The 21,769-nt window shown below is 41.5% G+C and overlaps 1 protein-coding gene across 6 annotated transcripts in view; it reads left to right on the top strand.

Moving 5' to 3' along the window:
* The window catches only part of ARFGEF3 (ARFGEF family member 3), a 198,460-nt gene that overhangs the window by 146,584 nt on the left and 30,107 nt on the right, over nt 1-21,769 (top strand). For all 6 annotated transcript variants that reach the window (XM_082474366.1, XM_082474365.1, XM_082474368.1 and 3 more), the window contains 6 exons: nt 1,992-2,137; nt 3,740-3,919; nt 8,274-8,418; nt 10,960-11,082; nt 15,472-15,575; nt 17,326-17,470. In XM_082474366.1, coding sequence (XP_082330492.1) covers nt 1,992-2,137; nt 3,740-3,919; nt 8,274-8,418; nt 10,960-11,082; nt 15,472-15,575; nt 17,326-17,470 — 843 coding nt within the window. The remainder of the gene's footprint in view (nt 1-1,991; nt 2,138-3,739; nt 3,920-8,273; nt 8,419-10,959; nt 11,083-15,471; nt 15,576-17,325; nt 17,471-21,769) is intronic.

Below are 21,769 nucleotides of genomic sequence, written 5' to 3'. Positions count from 1 at the left end.
CTTGCAGAAGCAGCTTCTAATTTCAGAAGGGCCTGGGAGAGAAAAATGGAAGGCTTGACAGAAGCCTCAGGCCACTCTTAGAAAAACTGCTCTCCGGGAATATCCCTTTAACAGCGGGTCAGTATCGCTGTCTTCACGGATGAGGCCAGATGAAGGCCCTCTTGAAGGCCAACACGTGGAAGAGGGGGTAGAGTTGTACTGAATCACCCAAGCGTCCCAAGTGGGTGGCAGGTTGCTCACAAACGCAGCTGTCCATCAGCAGTCAGCGTGGTTGTGCTGTAACAGTGAGTACCCTGTCCCCAGGGCAGAGTCACAGAGCCGTGTGCCAGGATCGCACTGGTGGCAGGTTGAAGTGCACAACCTCCGAGGTCCTTCCATCATCAGGAATTTTGATTCTTCCTGCAGATTCTAATTTGAGAACCATAGTCCTTTCCCGTGAGGTTTTAATAGACTTTAAAACCTTAGCTATATAAAGCCAACTTCCCAGATCCAGCCAACTGCCAGAGCATCTCTGAGCCCAGGGACCACTTTCAAAGTCTTCTGCATGGAGAAATCAGCAGACTCTGAGCTTACAAAAAACCACGAGCAGTGAGGGTCAGGAAGAGGCAGCAGACCTAGGGCAAGGAAGCATTGGCTTTGGAATCAATCAGATCCAAGTTAAAATGCTGCCTTCACTACTTACCAGCTGCGTCATTTTAGGCAAGTTGGTTCACCTTTCTGATCTTCAGTTTTCTAATCCGTACATGGCAGTAGTTACATTTACTTCTTAAGGGTTGCTTTTAAAATTAAAGTGATTACAGACATAGAGAACAGACTTGTGGTTGCCAGGGTGGGGGGTGGGAGAGGGATGGAGTGGGAGTTTGGGATTAGCAGATGCAAACTATTATATATAGGATGGATAAAGAGCAAAGTCCTACTGTATAGCACAGGGAACTATATTCAATATCCTATGATAATCCATAATGGAAAAGACTATAACAAAGAATGTATATATGTGTATAACTCAATCACTTTGCTGTACAGCAGGAATTAACACATTGTATATCAACTATACTTCAATAAAAATAAGTGATTAAAGACACAAAGAACCAACACAATGTCTGATGCAGAGTAAACAATCAGTAAATGTCAATGATTTTTGTTGCTGTCATTTTGAAGTTTATTTGATACGGCAAGACTACTTAGAAAGGCACATTCTGGTTGGAAGAGGCTGATCGTGATCAGTATTTTGTAGGTGTATGGGAGAAGCAGGAGCACATGAGCAAAAAGAGAGTGGAGAAGACGAAGGTGACAGTGGCAGAGAAGTAGCAAGAGATCCAAGTAGGCAAGGATTGTATGGAAGCAAGACAGAGGTTAGATCGCATGTTACTGGGTGCAAAGGGGCCTGACCTGCTTGGCAAGGGCTTCAGAGGTACCATTAAGCATTGACCAAGTGGATGGTGGCTGTAAAGGATGGGAACGATAACAACAGTAACAATATAACTAAGTGTGTGTGGTAGGCAGTCTATGCCAGGCCCTGTGCTAAGTACTTTATGAGCATTATCACATTTCATCCTTGAAGTAACTTTAAGAAGTAGGTACTATCATCCCCACTTTTACAATGAGAAAGTGTGGATTAGAGAGGTAAACTTCTGGTCCATCGTAACCCAACTACTACATGATGGAGCCAGGATTTGGGCCTAGGCAGCCGATTCCCTGGCCCTTCTACTTAACCACGACATCATTCCTCCTTATCAACAGGCATTGTTTGCCTGACAAGTGTAAATGTCAGGGATGCTACAGTGAACAGGAGAGGTGGGCCCTGGCTTTGTTAAGTGAATCACCTGTTCTTTCTTGAATCCACGCTCCTTTCCTGTCTTGGCAAATTCATACCGAATAATCCCACTGATCCGAGTACAGCTCTTTGATTTTCATCCTCTCTCCATGCTTGAACAGGTCAAACTATTTCTGAGTTTTGGATTGATGGCTTTCATGGTCTTACCTTCCTGTAGGAGAAGTGAAATCCACCCAAGACCGAAAAAGCGCCCTCCACCTGTTCCGCCTCGGGGACGCCATGCTTAGGATCGTGCGGAGCAAATCGAGGCCCCTGCTCCACGTGATGCGCTGCTGGAGTCTTGTGGCGCCGCACCTGGTGGAGGTGAGCACCTGGAAAGTGGGAAGCCCAGGGGCCTCCTGCAGCAGAGCCAGCACAGGGGTCTCCAGTCAGCATGGGACAAAGGGCACTGTGGCCACAGCAGTAAGGTTCCCATCACCTGGTCATAAGCATCTTTGTTCTCTGATTATACCTTATGGCACCTGAAGAATTGCCCCAAGGGCAGCACTGCCCTGTTATCACTCTGACCCTCTTTCTTTAAAACTATGTGACTCACCTAGACACCTCACACTGCCGGTTTCTTATACTTCATGGTCTGCTATCAACCTAAGTCTGGAGTTTCATTTTTATACATGAATATAACAATGTCTTTTGTTCTTGCCAGGCTCTCTTTTCTAATCGCTAAACATATTCTGGGCAGTGCCTTCTAAGTAGGGGAAGCATAAATCCTGGTTTTCCCAACAAAATTAACTAGGACCCCTTTGACTCTCCAAAAGAAAGCAGTCCATGTGATAGATTTTATGGTAACTCCATCTAAGCACCTCAATACATGATGACTGGCTACTTCTAAGATGATGGGGAAATTGTTGCCCTGTTTCACAGTGATAACTATTCCAAATAGTCCTTTAGCACTTACTTGGTAGAGCTATGTCATAAAATAAAGTATTTTTGGGAAATAAATTTACTAACCTGAGAACATTCTAGTAAGGAAAGGGGGTAAAAAATAGTTATGGAGAAACAGTATATCAGTTATGTATGATACTATAATAAACCACCCCCAAAGCCTAGTGACTTAAAACAATAACTGTTTATTTAGCTCATGATTCTCTGGGTCAGAAATCCGAGCTGAGCTGTGCAGCTCTTCTAGCCTGGGCCAGTCTTGGCTAATCTTAGCTGGCCTTAATGTGTTCACTTGTGGTCAGCCTCTGCAAAGACTGGGGCCAGCTGGTTCATGACTGGTAAGCCTGGGCAGATGATGGTCCTCTCTATGTGGTCTCTCCTCCTCCAGCAGACTAGCCCTGGCTCAGTCACATGGCATTCTTAGGATTCCAAAGGAAAGCAAGAGGGCAAACCCCAAATCAGAATTGCTTTTCAATTCTCTACTTACGCAATATTTGCTATTGTTCCATTATCCAAAGCAAGTCACACACCCAAGCCCAGGGTCAGTGTGGGAGAGGACCACTAAAGGACACGGATACAAAGATGTGAGCCAATTAAAGCTGTATTGGTGCCATCATCCCACATCCCTGAGGGACAAATGTCACATCTGATCTTCATATGTTTGGGGCATGGCTAACAATGAGACCATGGGTGGTTTCCAGACTAGGTTCCGGTGTCTTTAGTCAGCATGTTCTATACCACCCAAGAAAACTGTCACGTTACAGGAAAAAAGAAGAAGAAATTATTAGAAACTCTTATTTTTCCAGAAACTTCAAAGTGAGATTGGAGATGTGTCTGATCAGTTGGTTAAATTATTTAAAATGCAATTTAGTGTGCTGTTCATTGATATTTATCCCTTGAAATCTTTTACTTTAGCAGAATTGCTGCTTCCACCTCCCTACAGTAAGGTGTGTTAGGAAGACCTTCAGAAACCAGATTCTTAGTTGCTTGAAGTCCTGAGGGTGTTTGACTCTCTGAATTTTGCAGGCTGCCTGCCATAAGGAAAGACATGTGTCTCAGAAGGCAGTTTCCTTCATCCATGATATACTGACGGAGGTTCTCACTGACTGGAGTGAGCCACCTCATTTTCACTTTAATGAAGCACTCTTCCGACCTTTTGAGCGTATCATGCAGCTGGAGTTGTGTGACGAGGATGTCCAAGACCAGGTCAGTGTGTCACGGTAGCAGTGCTGCCATCATTGCCATAGCCTGCTGGCTCTTGTTGAGGGCACTGGCAGGACTGTTCTGTGAGTGCTGCATATTTAATCTTTCCAATAAGCCTATATGGAATCTGTGACAAGAAGAGGTTAAGCAATTTAGCTAAGGATTCGTGATGAGTGATTGGTGGAACTGGGATTTGAACCAGGCAATCTAGCTGTAATAGTCTATACTCTCATACCTAGCCTATACCCGTAACCACTATCATATTCTCTACAGAGAGACAGATGGTAAAGAAACTAGCTAGAGACTTCATATTTACGTAGCATGATGGTGGGCTAGGAACACAGACAGGTTCTCTGTCTCTGAAATCTACTAAAAATGTTAAACAAGGGTTAAAATTTTTATTTTAAATATCATGTACACACTGGCAAGAAAGTAAGGAATAGTAAGATGCCCAAAACTAAGTAACAATGGGAAGCCCAAAGAAGTAAGCAGAGCTCTGAGCCTGGATTGGCCATGAGGGAATTGGCCATCAGGTGAAGCTGAATGTCTGCATTCAATCTAAAATAATTGGCTCATTAGGAAATAGAATGTCATGAATACAGAAATAAAATAATAAAAATAGACACACACACTGTCCCTAACTCCCCACCAGGAATCCAGATATTGGAGTTATCAGAGACTGACTTTAAAATAACTATGCTTATTAAGTTCTGAACAATGTTTAGAAAGATTTAGGACAGGAGGAATTTTGACTATGGTGGCATGAAGAAGTTAGTGAATCCTCTCCACAAAAATCAAGTATACGAAAAGAAAAAAATTGTCAAAAGCAACCATTTCAGGACTCTTGCAGTTGACCAAGGGCAGACAACAAATTGAGTAGCATTTATGGTGAAAAATAGTTCTTGCCAGAACTTTGGTTAAGAACAGTGGGAGTCTGTGACCTTCTTGCTGAAGATGGAAGTCATCACTTACTCACAAGCTGTTGGCAAGAATAGTAATTTGCGGGCTTCCCTGGTGGCGCAGTGGTTGAGAATCTGCCTGCTAATGCAGGGCACACGAGTTCGAGCCCTGGTCTGGGAGGATCCCACATGCCGCAGAGCAGCTGGGCCCCTGAGCCACAATTATTGAGCCTGCGCGTCTGGAGCCTGTGCTCCGTAACAAGAGAGGCCGCGATAGTGAGAGGCCCATGCACCGCGATGAAGAGTGGCCCCCGCTTGCCACAACTAGAGAAAGCCCTCGCACAGAGACGAAGACCCAACACGGCCATAAATAAATAAATAAATTTAAAAAAAAATAAAAATAAATTCTATTTAAAAAAAAAAAAAAAAAAAAAAAAAAGAATAGTAATTTGACCAGTGTGGGGCTGACTGGGAAAATCAGCTTTTCTGTGCTAAGAGACAGACTTGGTTTGAAGAAGAGGAAAAAAGACCATTGGTCTGTCAACTAAAAGTGGTGAATTCATTAGGAAATGAGCAATAGAATAATACTACAACTTTGCTAGCCTAAGGCTGCAGTGGTGAACCAGTAAGAAATGTAACGTGGGACTCTGGAAGCCAGAGATTTCATAGAAGGACTAGGTACGTCCGTCATGCATCTCTAGCTGACTGAAATGTGGGCATATATAGGATAGACCGTACAGATCCCATCAGAAAGTAAAAGACCAGAGAGACTTAGGAACTGGCTGAACTTTGTATATTCTCCCCAGCCTGCACACACAGATTGGAAGCCTTAAAGGCTCAAGGTATTTGAGCAGAATCTCTGCCTACTTCATCAAGTGACAACTAACCTATGCAGACACGGGGACAGCACTAGGAAGTCAGGCTGAAAAATAAAAATAAAGAAATTTAGTAGAGACATTATTGGTGCCTCATGCCATGGGAAGAGTAGAGACAGATTCTACAGTGTAAGTCCAAGCAACTTAGTTAAATAAATAAATAAATACTCAAAAATAAATCCAGCATTGCTACAATATATTATCTACAATGTCCAATGTTCAGCAAAAAAAAAAAAAAAAAAGAGAGATATGCAAAGAAATAAGAAACAGTCATGTATACTTGGGGGAAAAACAATAAATAGAAACTGACTTAGAGTGAGACCAGATGTTGGATTAAGCTAAAACCAGGATTATATATATCCAAAATGCAGATTTGGAGGTGGGAAGACAAGCAGACACAGGATCTAGAAGAGCTGGTGACCTCTACCAATGATGCCCTCGTGGTAGAAATTACAAAGTATTTAGCCAAAGAAGTCTGGTGCACATGGTGGGAAGAGGGTTCTATTCACTGGGTCCTGGCTCTGGCTTGGGATGTTGGATTAGGGGACAGAGACTTTAAGCAGCTATCATAAATAGGTTCAAAGAATTAAAGGAAAATATGATGACAATGACTCAAAAATAGGGGATCTAAGTAGAGAAATGGAAACTGAAAGAATGCAAATTCTAGAGTTGAAAAGGACAATAACAAATGAAAAATCCACTAGATGGGCTTACCAACAAGATTTGAGATGGCAGAAGAAAGAATCAGTGTAAGATTGGTTTAACAGCTCAAAAATCAATTAATGTCATGTATCTTATTAGTAGAATAAAGGATTGAAACCCTATGGTCATCTTAACAGACACAGAGAAAACATTTTACAAAATCCATCACTCATTTTAAATAAAACACTTTCAAGAAATGAGGAATAGAAGGGAGTTCCCTAATTGGATAAAGGGAGTATTTGAGAATCTTACATCAAACACTACACAATGGTCAAGGACTGAATGCTTTTTCCCAATAATTAGGAGCAAGGCAAAGATTTCCATCTTTACCAGTTGTATTCAACATTATGACTTTTACTCACTGTACTGAAAAATTAAAGGCATCCAATTTTGAAAAGCAAAACTGTCTTAGTTCCTAGACAACATGGTCTTATATGTAGAAAATCCTAAGGAATTTATTTTAAAAGTTACTAGAATTAATAGTGTGTTTCGAGACTTCTCTGGCAGTCTAGTGGTTAAGACTCCGCGCTTCCAATGCAGAGGGTGCAGGTTCAATCCCTGGCCAGGGAACTAGGATCCCACATGCCATGCGGCGCAGCCAAAAAAAAAAATAGTGAGTTTAGCAAGGCTGCCGGATACAAAAACAATGTATTAAAATCAATTGAATTCCTATATTCAAGATGTAAGCTATCAAAAATTGAAATTAAGAGAACAATTCCATTCACAAGAGCACTGAAAACAAAATATTTAGGAATAAATTTAGTAAAAGACGTGAAATACCTGTACACTGAAAGCTACAAAACATTGCTGAGAAAAAAATAAAGAATATTCCAATAAATTATGAGATATGCTACGTTCATGGCTTGAAAGACAATGTTTTTAAATGGCAGATTTCCACAAGTTGATATATAGATCCAGTGCAATTCCTATCAAAATATCAGCAGACTTTTTTGAAGAAATTGGGAAGATTCTCAAATTTATATGCAAGTTCAAAGGATCTAGAATAGAGAAAACACATTTGAAAAAGAACAACGAATTTGGAGAATTTACACTACCCGATTTTAAAACTTCAGTCATCAATCCAGTGTGGTATTGGTGTACAGGTAGACCTATAGATCAGTGGAACTGAATAGAAAGTATAGAAATAAATTCTCACATGTATGGTCAATTTTTGACAAAGATGTCATTGCAATTCAGTAGAGAGACAGGATATTACTTTTAGCAAATGGTGCTTGAACATATACAATAAAAATGAACTTACACCCTTCCTCTTACCATGCACAAAAAATAACTCAAAATGGGTCATAGGCTTAAATAAGAGCAAAAACTATAAATGTTTCTACAAGAAAGCATAGGAGACCATCTTTGAGGCCTTCGGTTATGCAAAGATTCTTTAGAAATGACACCAACAGGATCCATAAAAAGAAAAAAATTGATGATTTGGACTTCATGAAAATTTAAAACTTTTGCTCTTCAAAAGACACCATATAAAAATAAAAGAAGAAGCCCAAAGCTGTGAAAAAAAAATTTGCAAATCATGTATCTCAGGAAGGGCTTACATTTAGAATGCACAAAGAACTCTTAATAACTCAATAAAAAAAGACAATAATGAGAAGACAAAAACCTAACTTCAAAAACACCAAAATGTTTAAAAATGGCTTGTGAAAACTCTTAGCAACATTAGTCATTAGTAAAATGCAATTAACGTGATACAGCTGCTTATTTAGAAGACTTCTCAGTGAGTTTTTCTAGGTTCTGATTTTTATCCTTCACTAAAATTAACCCAGAAATAGGGAGCAGAGAAGCACCTCATTCTTCCCAGAAATTCGCCTGCTTCTCAGAAGGAAAAGGCGTTAAATGCCACCTCCTTTGCCTCTGCAGGTCGTCACATCCATCGGTGAGCTGGTTGAAGTGTGTTCCACCCAAATCCAGTCGGGATGGAGGCCCTTGTTCAGTGCCCTGGAAACAGTGCGCAGTGGGGACAAGTCTGAGGGGAAGGAGTACCTGGTCAGTGACTACTCCATGGGTAAGACCGTGTGTTGATTTCGTACCCTGAAACTTGTTTAGTAGTTCTAAACCGTAATTATTATAGCTCTAAGGTTTTTGAGTGGAATCTTTTTGGTGGAATCTTTAAGATTTTCTGTGTACACGATCACGTCATTGTCAAAAAGAGGCAATGTCACTTCTTCCTTTCCAATTTGGATGTATTTTATTTCTACTCTTGCCTAATGGTTCCAGCTAAGACTTCCAGTACTATGTTGAATAGGAGTAGTGATAGTGGGAAGAACGTGTGGTTGATTCTGGCTATGGAGCATTAGTTCTTTATGCCAAGCTTCATGCTATCAAAAGAAGTCAGATAGGGCTTCCCTGGTGGTGCAGTGGTTAAGAATCCGCCTGCCAATGCAGGGGACACGGCTTCGAGCCCTGGTCCGGGAAGTTCCCACATGCCATGGAGCAACTAAGCCCGTGTGCCATAACTACTGAAGCCCGTGAGCCACAACTACTGAAGCCCGCGCCTAGAGCCCGTGCTCCACAACAAGAGAAGCCACGGCAGTGAGAAGCCCGCACACCTCAGCGAAGAGTAGCCCCTGCTCACCACGACTGGAGAAAGCCCCCGTGCAGCAACGAAGACCCAGCACAGCCAAAAATAAATAAATTTTTAAAAAAAGAAGTTGGATAATAGGGAAGACTGGCATTCAGCTGTTTTAGCAGCAGGAAATGAGCTGGTGTATCAGGAACACAAGTTCTGAGTTCTGCCAGCAAACCAAGAACGCTGAGCGTTATCAGGCCCAGCTCTCAGTGACAGATTGGACAAAAGGCCGAGAGACTTCTGTTGTTTCACTTATATGTATCTGTGTTGAGTTCTTTTGTAAAGCCAAAAGAAAAATGTTATCCACTTGGCTAGGAAGAAGCAAAAAAGTATCCAAATAACAGGGAATTCGAATTAGGGAGATCAGGTCTGGCTGGAAATAGAAGGGCAGCCATACAGCAGGCCCGGTGACCAGAGGTGTTGTGTCAGGGGTCCCCAAGACTACCCCTGCACTTAGAGACCCATCAGAAGGACTCCTGGGACTCAGCATGTAGTTATGCCAAGATTTATTACATAGCTCAGATTTATTACATGGCTAACGGCCAAGATTTATTATGGCAACATAGTAAGGACAAGCCAGATCCTAAGGGGAAAACACAGAATCCCTGCACAGGCTTCCCTGAGCTCTCACTATCCCATGAGGGGGTCCCACAGGGCACACTCTTCCTCCAGCAGGGAAAATGCAGCAACATGTATGACCATAGGGCAGTGTGTAGGTCTTTCTGCCCAGGGAAGCCCACTAGAGACCCAGCTAAGGGCTGGTCACTTAGGTACCCTCTGCCTAGCATATTCCAAAATCCATACTGCCTGAAAAAAAGCAGAGGTTCAGATTAAACCACGTTGTTTGCACCAACCATCCAGTCACAGTGAACCATCCAGTTAACTGTTGCTTGGGAATATTCTGAGAGCCAGCTTCCCAGACTCCAGCCCAGGGCCCACTGTGCAAGCAGGCCTTTCTAAGGATAGCAGCCTTAAGCCTTCTATGTTAACTCTTTTCGGCTCAGGTATGAATAAATTAGTATATGCCATCAGGGGTTTATCTAAACCTTCCCTTCCCTATAATTATGTGTGGAGGAGAATTCCAAAAGACCACATATTTAATCGCCCTATGTAGACCTACACATTGTCTCAGCCCTGTGTTCAGCCGGCTTTGCCCTGGTCCCTCTACCGAGCTCTCTTCATAGCCTTCCTACAGTTCCCTCTGCAGGCAAAGCTGAGAAAGACAGCATGGGAGCCAAGCCAGTTATCCAGTCAAAAGGCCCAGGCTTTTCTCCAACAGACCTTTTTTTTTTAAACATCTTTATTGAAGTATAATTGCTTTACAATGGTGTGTTAGTTTCTGCTTTATAACAAAGTGAATCAGTTATACATATACATATGTTCCCATATCTCTTCCCTCTTGCATCTCCCTCCCTCCCACCCTCCCCATCCCACCCCTCTAGGTGGTCACAAAGCACCGAGCTGATCTCCCTGTGCTATGCGGCTGCTTCCCACTAGCTATCTATTTTACATTTGGTAGTGTATATATGTCCATGCCACTCTCTCACCCTGTCACATCTCACCCCTCCCCCTCCCCATATCCTCAAGTCCATTCTCTAGTAGGTCTGTGTCTTTATTCCCGTCTTGCCACTAGGTTCTTCATGGCCTTTTTTTTTTCCTTAGATTCCATATATATGTGTTAGCATACTGTATTTGTTTTTCTCTTTCTGACTTACTTCACTCTGTATGACAGACTCTAACTCCATCCACCTCATTACAAATACCTCCATTTCATTTCTTTTTATGGCTGAATAATATTCCATTGTATATATGTGCCACATCTTCTTTATCCATTCATCCGATGATGGACACTTAGGTTGCTTCCATGTCCTGGCTATTGTAAATAGAGCTAACAGACCTTTTTTAAGGCTCTGTGGAAGGTGCTGGGAGTATGGGCAACCTTAACTTTCTTAAAACTCTATAATCTTCCTCCCTCAGGAAAAGGCCAGGCTCCGGTGTTTGATGTATTTGAAGCTTTTCTCAATACCGACAACATCCAGGTCTTTGCTAATGCGGCCACTAGTTACATCATGTGCCTTATGAAGTTTGTCAAAGGACTGGGTAAGTGGAGCCCTCCTTTCCTGCCTCCTGACAGCTGGGGACCCTCTCCTGGATGGCTCTGTGTGAACTGGCTGCAGCAGGCAAGCAGGCATCCTGGTATAGAGGCAGATGGCGCTATTCTGTGCGCTCAGATGCACAAAGCTTACTGTAAACGCGGCTTTGACTCTGTCCAGGGTTGATACTTTTCTTTGTGTTCATGGAATAATTTTATAATGAAACATGTCTTCATATATTATTTTACTCCAACTTCTTTTTGAATCTTAAAATATTCAATATTATGTTCAATAATTACCCTCACACAGGAAACTGCTGTCCTCAGTGTCACATAATTAGAAGTCTATTAATTAGTCTATTAGCCTAATTATAGTTTGAGTTCCCAGCTGTTAAGCAAAAATTAAGAATGCCTTCCCCCAGACCTTACTGATTACAAAACGTATTTTGAAGGTGTAGAAGTCACCCTTCTTTGAGACTTCGTGTGTTTTAGGAACTACCTAGCTGATTTTATGCTTAATTTAGAAATACTTTAACACAGTAGAGTCTTGCTGTACAGCATAACCTGCTGGATCAGATGTTTGTATAACACGTGTTTATCTGGGGTGAAATGGAAGGGAGTGGCAGTTAGTTAAACCCAAAGTCTAGAAGGAACTTAAGTCTTCAAGTTTTGAGAGTTTCACCCTGGTGTGCTCTGAGACCTGGAGCCTTGAGAACCTTTTAAAAAAAATATATAAGGTTCATAATATTCTTTTGTATTCTTGCAAAATAACTGACAATTTCTTTGTAAAAGAAAATAGGACACAGAGAAGCTAGGTGACTTCATTCATGTTCCCCTTATTTTGGAGCAGGAATAAAATGCAAGTTTCAAGACAGAGGCTGGAGGCCACAGGTCTGATCCACAGACCATCCTTGTTATATTCTATTCTTACATACACCCATTCTATGCTTCTGTATACCCTGGGAAATAGAGGGCTGAGCTGAGGGGCAACCATGAAAGCCCCTCACTTATCCACTTTACGTACTGGGCTTCAGAGGAAGGTTTCTTTTGAACGACAGAGTAAGATTTTATTCTTTTTAAACTCTGCTCTACATTAAATAGAAGCCAAACAGTTTAGTATCTTAATCATAAGAATACCTTAAAGTAATGAATCTCTGCCTTAGATAGTAAAAAATCCAGTCCTTGTTTAGAAAAAACTTTCGTCCTATATTTCTCCTTTACTCTCTCAACTACTACCTCACTCACAAGAGTTCTGACACCAGATGTGTGGGCTTTGTTCCCACACCAAGCAGTTCTCTGTGATACCAGCTGGGTGTCCTATTGTCAATTCAATTCTGACCCCAACCAGAGTTAGACCAGCAGACCCCACAGGTGAAGGGCTCAGTCCTATGAGACTGCCCCCTGCCATTTCAAATGACAATTACAAGTAGAAGGTCCCCAAGTTACCCACAACTTCTGTTTAACTTGGCTACAAATCAGAGGTTCCCATGACCCCCCATCCTTTGGATTCAGTGATTCGTTAGAACAGCTCACAGAACTCAGGGAAATGCTTACATTTATCAGCTTATTATATAATAATAGATATGATAAAGGATACAGATAAACAGCCAGATCAAGAGATTATATAAGTTGAGGTCCAGGAGGGTCCCAAGCTCAGGAGCTTCTGCCCTCATGGAGTTGGGGTACACCCTCCTCCCAGCATGTAGATGTGTTCACCAACCCAGAAGCTCTCTGAACGCCATACTCTGGGGATTTCTTATGGAGGCTTCATCATGTGGCCATGATCAATCATTAACTCAATTTCCAACCCCCCTCTTCTTCCTATGGTCTTTCTGGTGACCAGCCCCCGTCCAGGAGCTTACCAAGCTTTGCCTCACTAGAACAAAAGACTCTATCACCCAGGAAATTCCAAGGGATTTAGGAGCTCTGCATCAGGAACTAGAGTTGAAGATCAAATATTAGAACCAAAGATGCTCCTAGTAGTCTTATCATTTGGGAAATTAGGGTTTTAGGAGCTCTGTGCCAGGAGCCAGAGGCGGAGACCAACATATGTATTTTCCATTATTCCACAACCCTATATTTTATTTAAGAACCATTATTATTGGTATTCTGTTGTTTGGTGAACAGTCGAGGGCCTGCTACGGGGGCATGGTGACCTGTACTATACTATGGGGATACACAGATGAATAGAACATGCTTCCTGCCTGTGAGAGGCTCACAGCCTCTTCTGGGAAACAGACACACAAATCAATAGTCACAGTTCAGGAAGATCAATATTTTCATAGAGGCTAGAAAAAAAAAAAAAAGCCATTTAAGCTGAAATGAACAAGCAGCTGAGACGGGGTGCTTGGTAGTAGGGCCATGCAGACTTCAAAGGGAAAGTGATATTTGAACTTCGCGGTGTGAGCTCCTGTAGGTTTACTTTTCTAAGAGTAGGGTATGTTGGAGGTACCACAAAGGAGGGATCCCGGGTGATGAGTTGGAAAGAGAGGAAGGGGCCAGGCTCTAAAGGGCCCTGCATGCCACACCGGGAAATCGAGAATGTGCAAGGAAGGTTTTGAAGCCACCGAGTGGTGTATCACATGTGACCTTAGAAACTAAACTAGCAGGCATGTGCCCCTGTGGGTAAGGACAAGAGGCTACGGGCAGAGACCAGTGTGCAGGAGTTTGGGAGAGAGCAGAGAGGATGGAGCTCAGGATATTGTAGAGGTGGGATCCGGAGGGCTTGGACTGCTCTGATGTGAGGCCTAAGAGAGGGTGGAACTGAGGTTGACTCCCTAAGTTCCTTGCCAGGACTGATGTTTCCCAGAATTAGGATATCCAAAAGGAGTGGAGGAGAGGAACAATAATGAATTCTATCTTCGGACACTGGGACATGTTGAGTTTCTATGAAATATTCAAGTGGAGATGTTAGAAATTTTCACAGTAGAAATGTTAGAAATTTGAGATCTTATCTCAACGAGGGAGCTGGCGCCTGAAAATGGAGATGCAGAATTATCAGTGCACATCTGAGGATATTTAAAACAGAAAGATTCCATTTTTTTTCTGTGAATTATAAGGTGGAGTTACTTGTCTGTGGCTTGGGGTCAGTGGGCACATCCGAGGCCTCAGTACAGCCATGCTGGCTGTGTCCTGCCCGCCTCCAGGGGCCGCCCTGTGCACAGACTTTGATGTGTGACACAGCAGCCTCCGTAAAAAACTTGGAACACTGTAATTAACAGGATAGGAAATGGATTTATTTTTTATTCCCACTTGGTTATGTCAACATGAATTTGAACTGCTCTGTGTTTTTATACTGTAAGGTGTGTTAATGTAAACTAGGGGTTGGCAAACTATGGCCCACAGGCCAATGCCCCCCACTCAGAGTTTTTAGAAATAAAGTTTTATTGGAACACAGCCCTGGTCATTTGTCTGTGGTTGTTTTTGTGCTATAGTGACAGAGTTGAGAAGTTGCAACAAAGAGAGTGTGACCTGCAAAGCCTAAAATATTTACTGTCTGGCCCTGTATAAAAAAAAGTTTACCAGTCCCTGATCTAAAATATACAAATGGTTATCTTTTCTCTCTTAAGGAGAAACATGCCTCTTTGTCTCCTAAATTTTAACTAATACCTAGTAATTATGTCTGTTTACCCACAGGTAAGGGTGCCGGTTGCTACAATTGTAGACAGAAACAATTACAGTACTGTGGAATAATTTTATTAAAAGTATAGAAGTAGATTCTTACATGAGAAGAAAAATGATAATTTCCAACTACTGTATGCCTGTAGACTATCTAGATGCCCTCTACAGATCTGTTAAATTTCTAGATATATCCACAGAAAATAGAAGTCATTTCAGTTCAATTGAGTAGTTTCCATCCCCAAACCCCAGATGTTTCAGATCTTCCCAGAGTCTTCCTTTATCATCACTGTTTAGTGCTGAGCCCTGGCAACAAAGGAGGTCCTTTTCCAAACAGAGAGGGCCCTAGTGCTTCCTTTCTGCCCAGCACATGGCTGGTCTCCAGGATCATCCTGTCATCAAAGCTTCAGAGTCACACCATCAACAGCAGGGCCCAGGGAAGTGAATTAGAAAAATTGCATTGTGTCCAGGTACAAAAAACCACCATCCAGCCACTGAAAGTACTGTCGCAGGATATGGAAAAAGTGGTCATTGTTTAGTGAAAAGGGGAGTTACAGAACAGAATAATTTCAACAAGGTAAGATGTACAGCGTGATCCCAAATGTGTTTAACATGTACACATGTAGGGGGAAATTTGACTGAAAGGGTTGTACAATTTGGAGTAATTTTTCCTTTTCTATGTTAGTAGACGTTTGGGGAACGCATGCTGTATGACTAAGTAGGTCTTCTGTTATAAGGGGAAAAACAATATTTGTCTCTGTCTCCCCTGCTGCCCCCAGGGGAGGTGGACTGTAAAGAAATCGGAGACTGTGTCCCAGGACCCGGAGCCACGTCCCCAGACCTGTGCCTCCCTGCCCTGGATTACCTCAGGCGCTGTTCTCAGGTACGCAGGCCCCGAAACCCACCTCAGAAGATGCTTACAAAACATGCATGGAGGTATTTTGTGGACGCCCGAGAGAAGTACTTTCTGCTGTCTCTGAGGAGATTGGGGCTTAGATTTGGAGTATAAATTTTTGTGCCCCCGCTTCTACAAAGGAGAGAAAGAAAGTAATGAAAATGTACTAAAACACACAATTGGGTTTTGAGATCTCTGAAACGTCTCATTCGTACTCCGCGATACATGAACTACCATAATCTCTATATCTGTGTCAGGCTAAGAGGTCACGGGAAATCCTCCCGACGGTACGAAAACACGGACAGTGGGCTGCACACGGTGAAAAGAGACATTAGAAAAAGCAAGAGGGTCGTGTGCAGTCAAGATCTAGTAAAAAAAAAAATCCAATGAAACATCGTTTATCAGTGTGAACAGTGACCCTCCTTATGCGAAGTCCAGTGACTCTCTGTCGTTACCGTGTCACACGCCCGTGGAACAAGAAGATGCTCCCTTCTCAAAGCCCTTTCTCCCTGGGCTTCGGCGACACCCCCTCTCCGTAGCTCTTCTCCTGTCTTCTAAGGTTGTGTCCCTGGCGTCCTGTTGTCTGTCTGTTCCTCACTCTCCCTTGGTGATAGCACTGACAGCGTTAAGCCCCAGGGCTTTAGAAAGGATGCACAACCCTGATTTCCTCCTCCAGCCGCTTCCACAAGGCCCACGTGACCGGACCCCGCCCCCTTTCCCCCCTCACTCACTGTACTCGCCGCGCTCCCTTTCTGTCCCTCAAACACACCCTACTTGTTACTGCTCAGGGCTCTTGCTGTTCCCTCGGCCTGGAAGTTTCTCTCCTCAGATCTCTGTACGACACGCCTTATGGTCCAGATCTCATCTGAGACATCATCTCCTCAGAGAGACCAGGGCTTAGGTATCTACCAACTCCCTGCCAGCACTCCCCACACCCCTAGGTCACTCTTTCTAGGACTGCCTGTCTAATTTTTCCTGTTACGTTTCTGTCAGAAATTTTATTTATTATTTGTGCAAGGAGTATGTCTGTAAGACGCACAGGGCAGGATTTCTGTCTCGCTCCCAGCTGTTTCCCTAATTTCTGAAACAGTAGGGGCACAGCAGGCACAATTCTAATTCGTGAAGGTACAAGGCTCCTTGGGCGTCTGTCCCAGTAACAGATCCCGGCGGTCTGGGCTGTAGCAGTGAGAGGGGAGTTGAAGAGCCCGAGCAGCCTGTTAGCTCTGCTTTTCATGCCTTCATGGCACCGACCCTGCCCTCGGATTCCTCCATCCCCCATATGCCCTCCCTCCCCCCCCCCCCACCCCCATTTCCTTGATGTTGAGTCAGGGGAAGGGAAATCAGAGTCTGGTATCTTGTTTGCCTACAGACTCTCTTCCCAATGATCCCCATAGAACACTCTCTCTTAGGCAAAAATTCTTGACATGTTTATGGTTCCCTTCACAGGTTTATAAAAGTCTATAAAACTCCTATGCAATTAAGATGCTGAAAAGGTAGCCACAGAATCTTTTCCTCTACCTTTTTGTTGCCACTGAATGCTGTTTCAGCTACTTCATGGGATAAGTGCCTCTTGTGAACTGCCTTATGAATCCAAATCACAAGCAAATTTAAAACTTTGCTACAGTGGGAGCTTTTCTGGTTTTCTCTCCACCTTCTCTTCCGGTATATAGTTTTGTTGTCATTTAATAGAGTGCGGCTTTTTCCAATATATAATTGCAATTTGGTATTTTTAATTTAGTTGTTGGCCAAAATCTACAAAATGCCCTTGAAGCCAATATTCCTTAGTGGGCGACTCGCTAGCTTGCCCCGAAGACTTCAGGAGCAGTCGGCAAGCAGTGAGGATGGAATTGAGTCAGTCTTGTCTGACTTTGATGATGACACTGGTAAGTTAATTGATTGGGCCTAACCAGGTTATTTGCTATGTTTGTATTCCCAAAAGCCTAAGCCATGAATTCAGTAGTTTACAGATCGTGAATGAGCATCCATTTATGTTGTTATTATTTATAATTCTAACAGAACAAGCCTACCTAAAGTTTCCATGGACTCTCCGAAAACATTTTACATCAGTGTCTCCAAACCAATGCTTTTTAGATGGATACCTCCATCTAAAACCAGTGTAGATTTTCAGATTCCACTAAATATAGTTTTTAACTCCAAATTCTTTTGAATGTAGCAAATTAGACTGTGGTTGCTTTTGGTGCATTGATACTTAAATTGGCTGGTAATTGTCTTTAATACCGTCTAGGAAACACAATCATTATATAATTACTTCCTGTAGGACTATCTGGTAAGAGACTGGGGAAATTAAGCCATTACTGAAGACAGAATCTGTTTGTGACTGGTGAAGCTGAAGGCTCATTAAAAGAATGTGTTTCAAATTAGTTCCTGTGTAATTTCCTGTGAATTCGACTTCAATCTAGTAACTTTGGATAATTTTCAGATTGGTTCACTCATGTTCACATTTGCTGTCTTCTAATTCAGATGACCCTGTCCTGTTTCTAGACCGAAAAATGGAAATGATATCCTGAAAGAAGTCTAATGTCTGAGCATAGGTGTTTCAAACCCTTGCAAAAGGACTTTCTGGGGAAGGTTTTTTAATTTGCTTTTTTGTTTGTTTTTAATTATTCTTCTATTTTATTTTTCAGACACAAACTCACGGGGATATCTAGAAATTTTCCAGTTTTCCATAGGGATTATAAACAGTAAAACCTTACAAATTCAGATTCGTTTTTAGGAAAAAATATAGGAAAGAATAAATATCTACTGTAGAGAACGGTTAAATATTGGAAATTGGCTAGATGTTGCCTAATAGAGGTTTCATTTTTAATGATTAGATAGGAATTTTTACATAGCATCTTAAACCTCCAACCCAGACAGTTAAAAGCAGAAGCTAATATTGCTTGTCTATAATACAGTCTTTAAAACATTTGTAAACAGTTTGTATATGTAACAGTGAGCATTCCCTGCCCATTTGTGCAAATCGTTAATCCATTTTTTTTCTAGGCAGCCCATCTGAGGTTTCCCACAGTATAAATTCATTGAGGGCTTTAAAGTTATAATTATATATGAAACATAGCTAGATCAGAGAAAATAAAAGTAAAAGCTTTAAGTTAGTATTAAAAATTACTTCTCATCGCTAATATACTTAGATATTATTCCTCTGGTTTCCGAAGGCAAATAATTGCTTTTCCATTTTCTTATGGAAATTTCAAACACATATAAAACTAGACAGAATGGAATAATGAACCTTCATGTACCTATCACCCAGCTTCAACTTTTTTTTTTTAACATCTTTATTGGAGTATAATTGCTTTACAGTGTTGTGTTAGTTTCTGCTGTATAACAAAGTGAATCAGCTATATGCATATGTATATCACCATATCCTCTCCCTCTTGCGTCTCCCTCCCACCCTCCCTATCCCGCCCCTCTAGGTGGTTGCAAAGCACTGAGCTGATCTCCCTGTGCTGTGCAGCTGCTTGCCACTAGCTATCTGTTTTACATTTGGTAGTGCATATATGTCAGTGATACTCTCTCACTTCGGCCCAGCTTACCCTTCCGCCTCCCCGTGTCCTCATGTCCGTTCTCTACATTTGCATCTTTATTCCTGTCCTGCCCGTAGGTTCTTCAGAACCTTTTTTTTTTTTTTTAGATTCCATATATATGTGTTAGCATACGGTATTTGTTTTTTCTCCTTCTGACTTACTTCACTCTGTATGACAGTCTCTAGGTCCATCTACCTCACTACAAATAACTCAATTTCGTTTCTTTTTATGGCTGAGTAATATTCCATTGTATATATGTGCCACATCTTCTTTATCCATTCATCTCTCAATGGACACTTAGGTTGCTTCCATATCCTGGCTATTGTAAATAGTGCTGCAATGAACATTGTGGTACATGACTCTTTTTGAATTATGGTTTTCAGGGTATGTGCCCAATAGTGGGATTGCTGGGTCATATGTTAGTTCTATTTTTCGTTTTTTAAGGAGCCTCCATACTGTTCTCCATAGTGGCTGTATCAATTTACATTCCCACCAACAGTGCAAGAGGGTTCCCTTTTCTCCACACCCTCTCCAGCATTATTATTTGTAGATTTTTTGATGATGGCCACTCTGACCAGTGTGAGGTGACATCTCATTGTAGTTTTGATTTGCATTTCTCTAATGATTAGTGATGTTGAGCATCCTTTCATGTGTTTGTTGGCAGTCTGTATATCTTCTTTGGAGAAATGTCTATTTAGGTCTTCTGCCCATTTTTGGATTGGGTGGTTTGTGTTTTTGGTATTAAGCTGCATGAGCTGCTTGTATATTTTGGAGATTAATGCTTTGTCAGTTGCTTCGTTTGCAAATATTTTCTCCCATTCTGAGGGCTGTCTTTTCGTCTTATTTATAGTTTCCTTTGCTGTGCAAAAGCTTTTAAGTTTCATTAAGTCCCATTTGTTTATTTTTGTTTTTATTTCCATTTCGCTAGGAGGTGGGTCACAAAGGATACTGCTGTGATTTATGTCATAGAGTGTTCTGCCTATGTTTTCCTCTAAGAGTTTTATAGTGTTTGGCCTTACATTTAGGTCTTTAATCCATTTTGAGTGTATTTTTGTGTATGATGTTAGGAAGTGTTCTAATTTCATTCTTTTACATGTAGCTGTCCATTTTTCCCAACACCAGTTATTAAAGAGGCTGTCTTTTCTCCATTGTATACTCTTGCTTCCTTTATCAAAGATAAGGTGACCATATGTGCATGGGTTTATCTTTGGGCTATCTATCCTGTTCCATTGACCTATATTTCTGTTTTTGTGCCAGTACCATACTGTCTTGATTACTGTAGCTCTGTAGTATAGTCTGAAGTCAGGGAGCCTGATTCCTCCAGCTCCTTTTTTCTTTCTCAAGATTGTTTTGGCTATTCGGGGTCTTTTGTGTTTCCATACAAATTGTGAAATTTTTTTTCTAGTTCTGTGAAAAATGCCATTGGTAGTTTGATAGGGATTGCATTGAATCTGTACATTGCTTTGGGTAGTATAGTCGTTTTCACAATGTTGTTTCTTCCAATCCGAGAACATAGTATACCTCTCCATTTGTTTGTGTCATCTTTAATATCTTTCATCAGTGTCTTATAGTTTTCTGCATACAGGTCTTTTGTCTCATTAGATAGGTTTATACCTAGGTATTTTATTCTTTTTGTTGCAATGGTAAATGGGAGTGTTTCCTTAATTTCTCTTTCAGATTTTTCATCATTAGTATATAGGAATGCAAGAGATTTCTGTGCATTAATTTTGTATCCTTCTGCTCTACCAAATTCATTGATTAGCTCTAGTAGTTTTCTGGTAGCATCTTTAGGATTCTCTATGTAAAGTGTCATGTCATCTGCAAACAGTGACATTTTTACTTCTTTTCCTATTTGGATTCCTTTTATTTCTTTTTCTTCTCTGATAGCTGTGGCTAAAACTTCCAAAACTATGTTGAATAGTGGTGAGAGTGGGCAACTTTGTCTTGTTCCTGATCTTAGAGGAAATGGTTTCAGTTTTTCACCACTGAGAACGATGTTGGCTGTGGGTTTGTCATATATGGCCTTTAACATGTTGAGGTAGCTTCCCTCTATGTCTACTTTCTGGAGAGTTTTTAATCATAAATGGGTGTTGAATTTTGTCAAAAGCTTTTTCTGCATCTCTTGAGATTATCATAGTTTTTATCCTTCAATTTGTTCATATGGTGTATCACATTGATTGATTTACGTATATTGAAGAATCCTTGCATCCCTGGGATAAATCCCACTTGATCATGGTGTATGATCCTTTTAATGTGCTGTTGGATTCTGTTTGCTAGTATTTTGCTGAGGATTTTTGCATCAGTGTTCACCAAGAGATATCAGCCTGTAGTTTTCTTTTTTTGTGACATCTTTGTCTGGTTTTGGTATCAGGGTGATGGTGGCCTCATAGAATGAGTTTGGGAGTGTTCTTCCCTCTGCTATATTTTGGAAGAGTTTGAGAAGGATAGGTGTTAGCTCTTCTCTAAATGTTTGATAGAATTCATCTGTGAAGCCATCTGGTCCTGGGCTTTTGTTTGTTGGAAGATTTTTAATCACACTTTCAATTTCAGTGCTTGTAATTGGTCTGTTTATATTTTCTATTTCTTCCTGGTTCAGTCTTGAAAAGTTGTGCTTTTCTAAGAATTTGTCCATTTCTTCCA

The sequence above is a fragment of the Balaenoptera physalus genome (assembly GCF_965194825.1).
Source record: "Balaenoptera physalus genome assembly, chromosome: 9".
Taxonomy (NCBI): Eukaryota; Metazoa; Chordata; class Mammalia; order Artiodactyla; family Balaenopteridae; genus Balaenoptera; species Balaenoptera physalus.
Note: the sequence above shows the minus strand (reverse complement) of the source record. Positions and strands in the feature narration are given on the sequence as shown.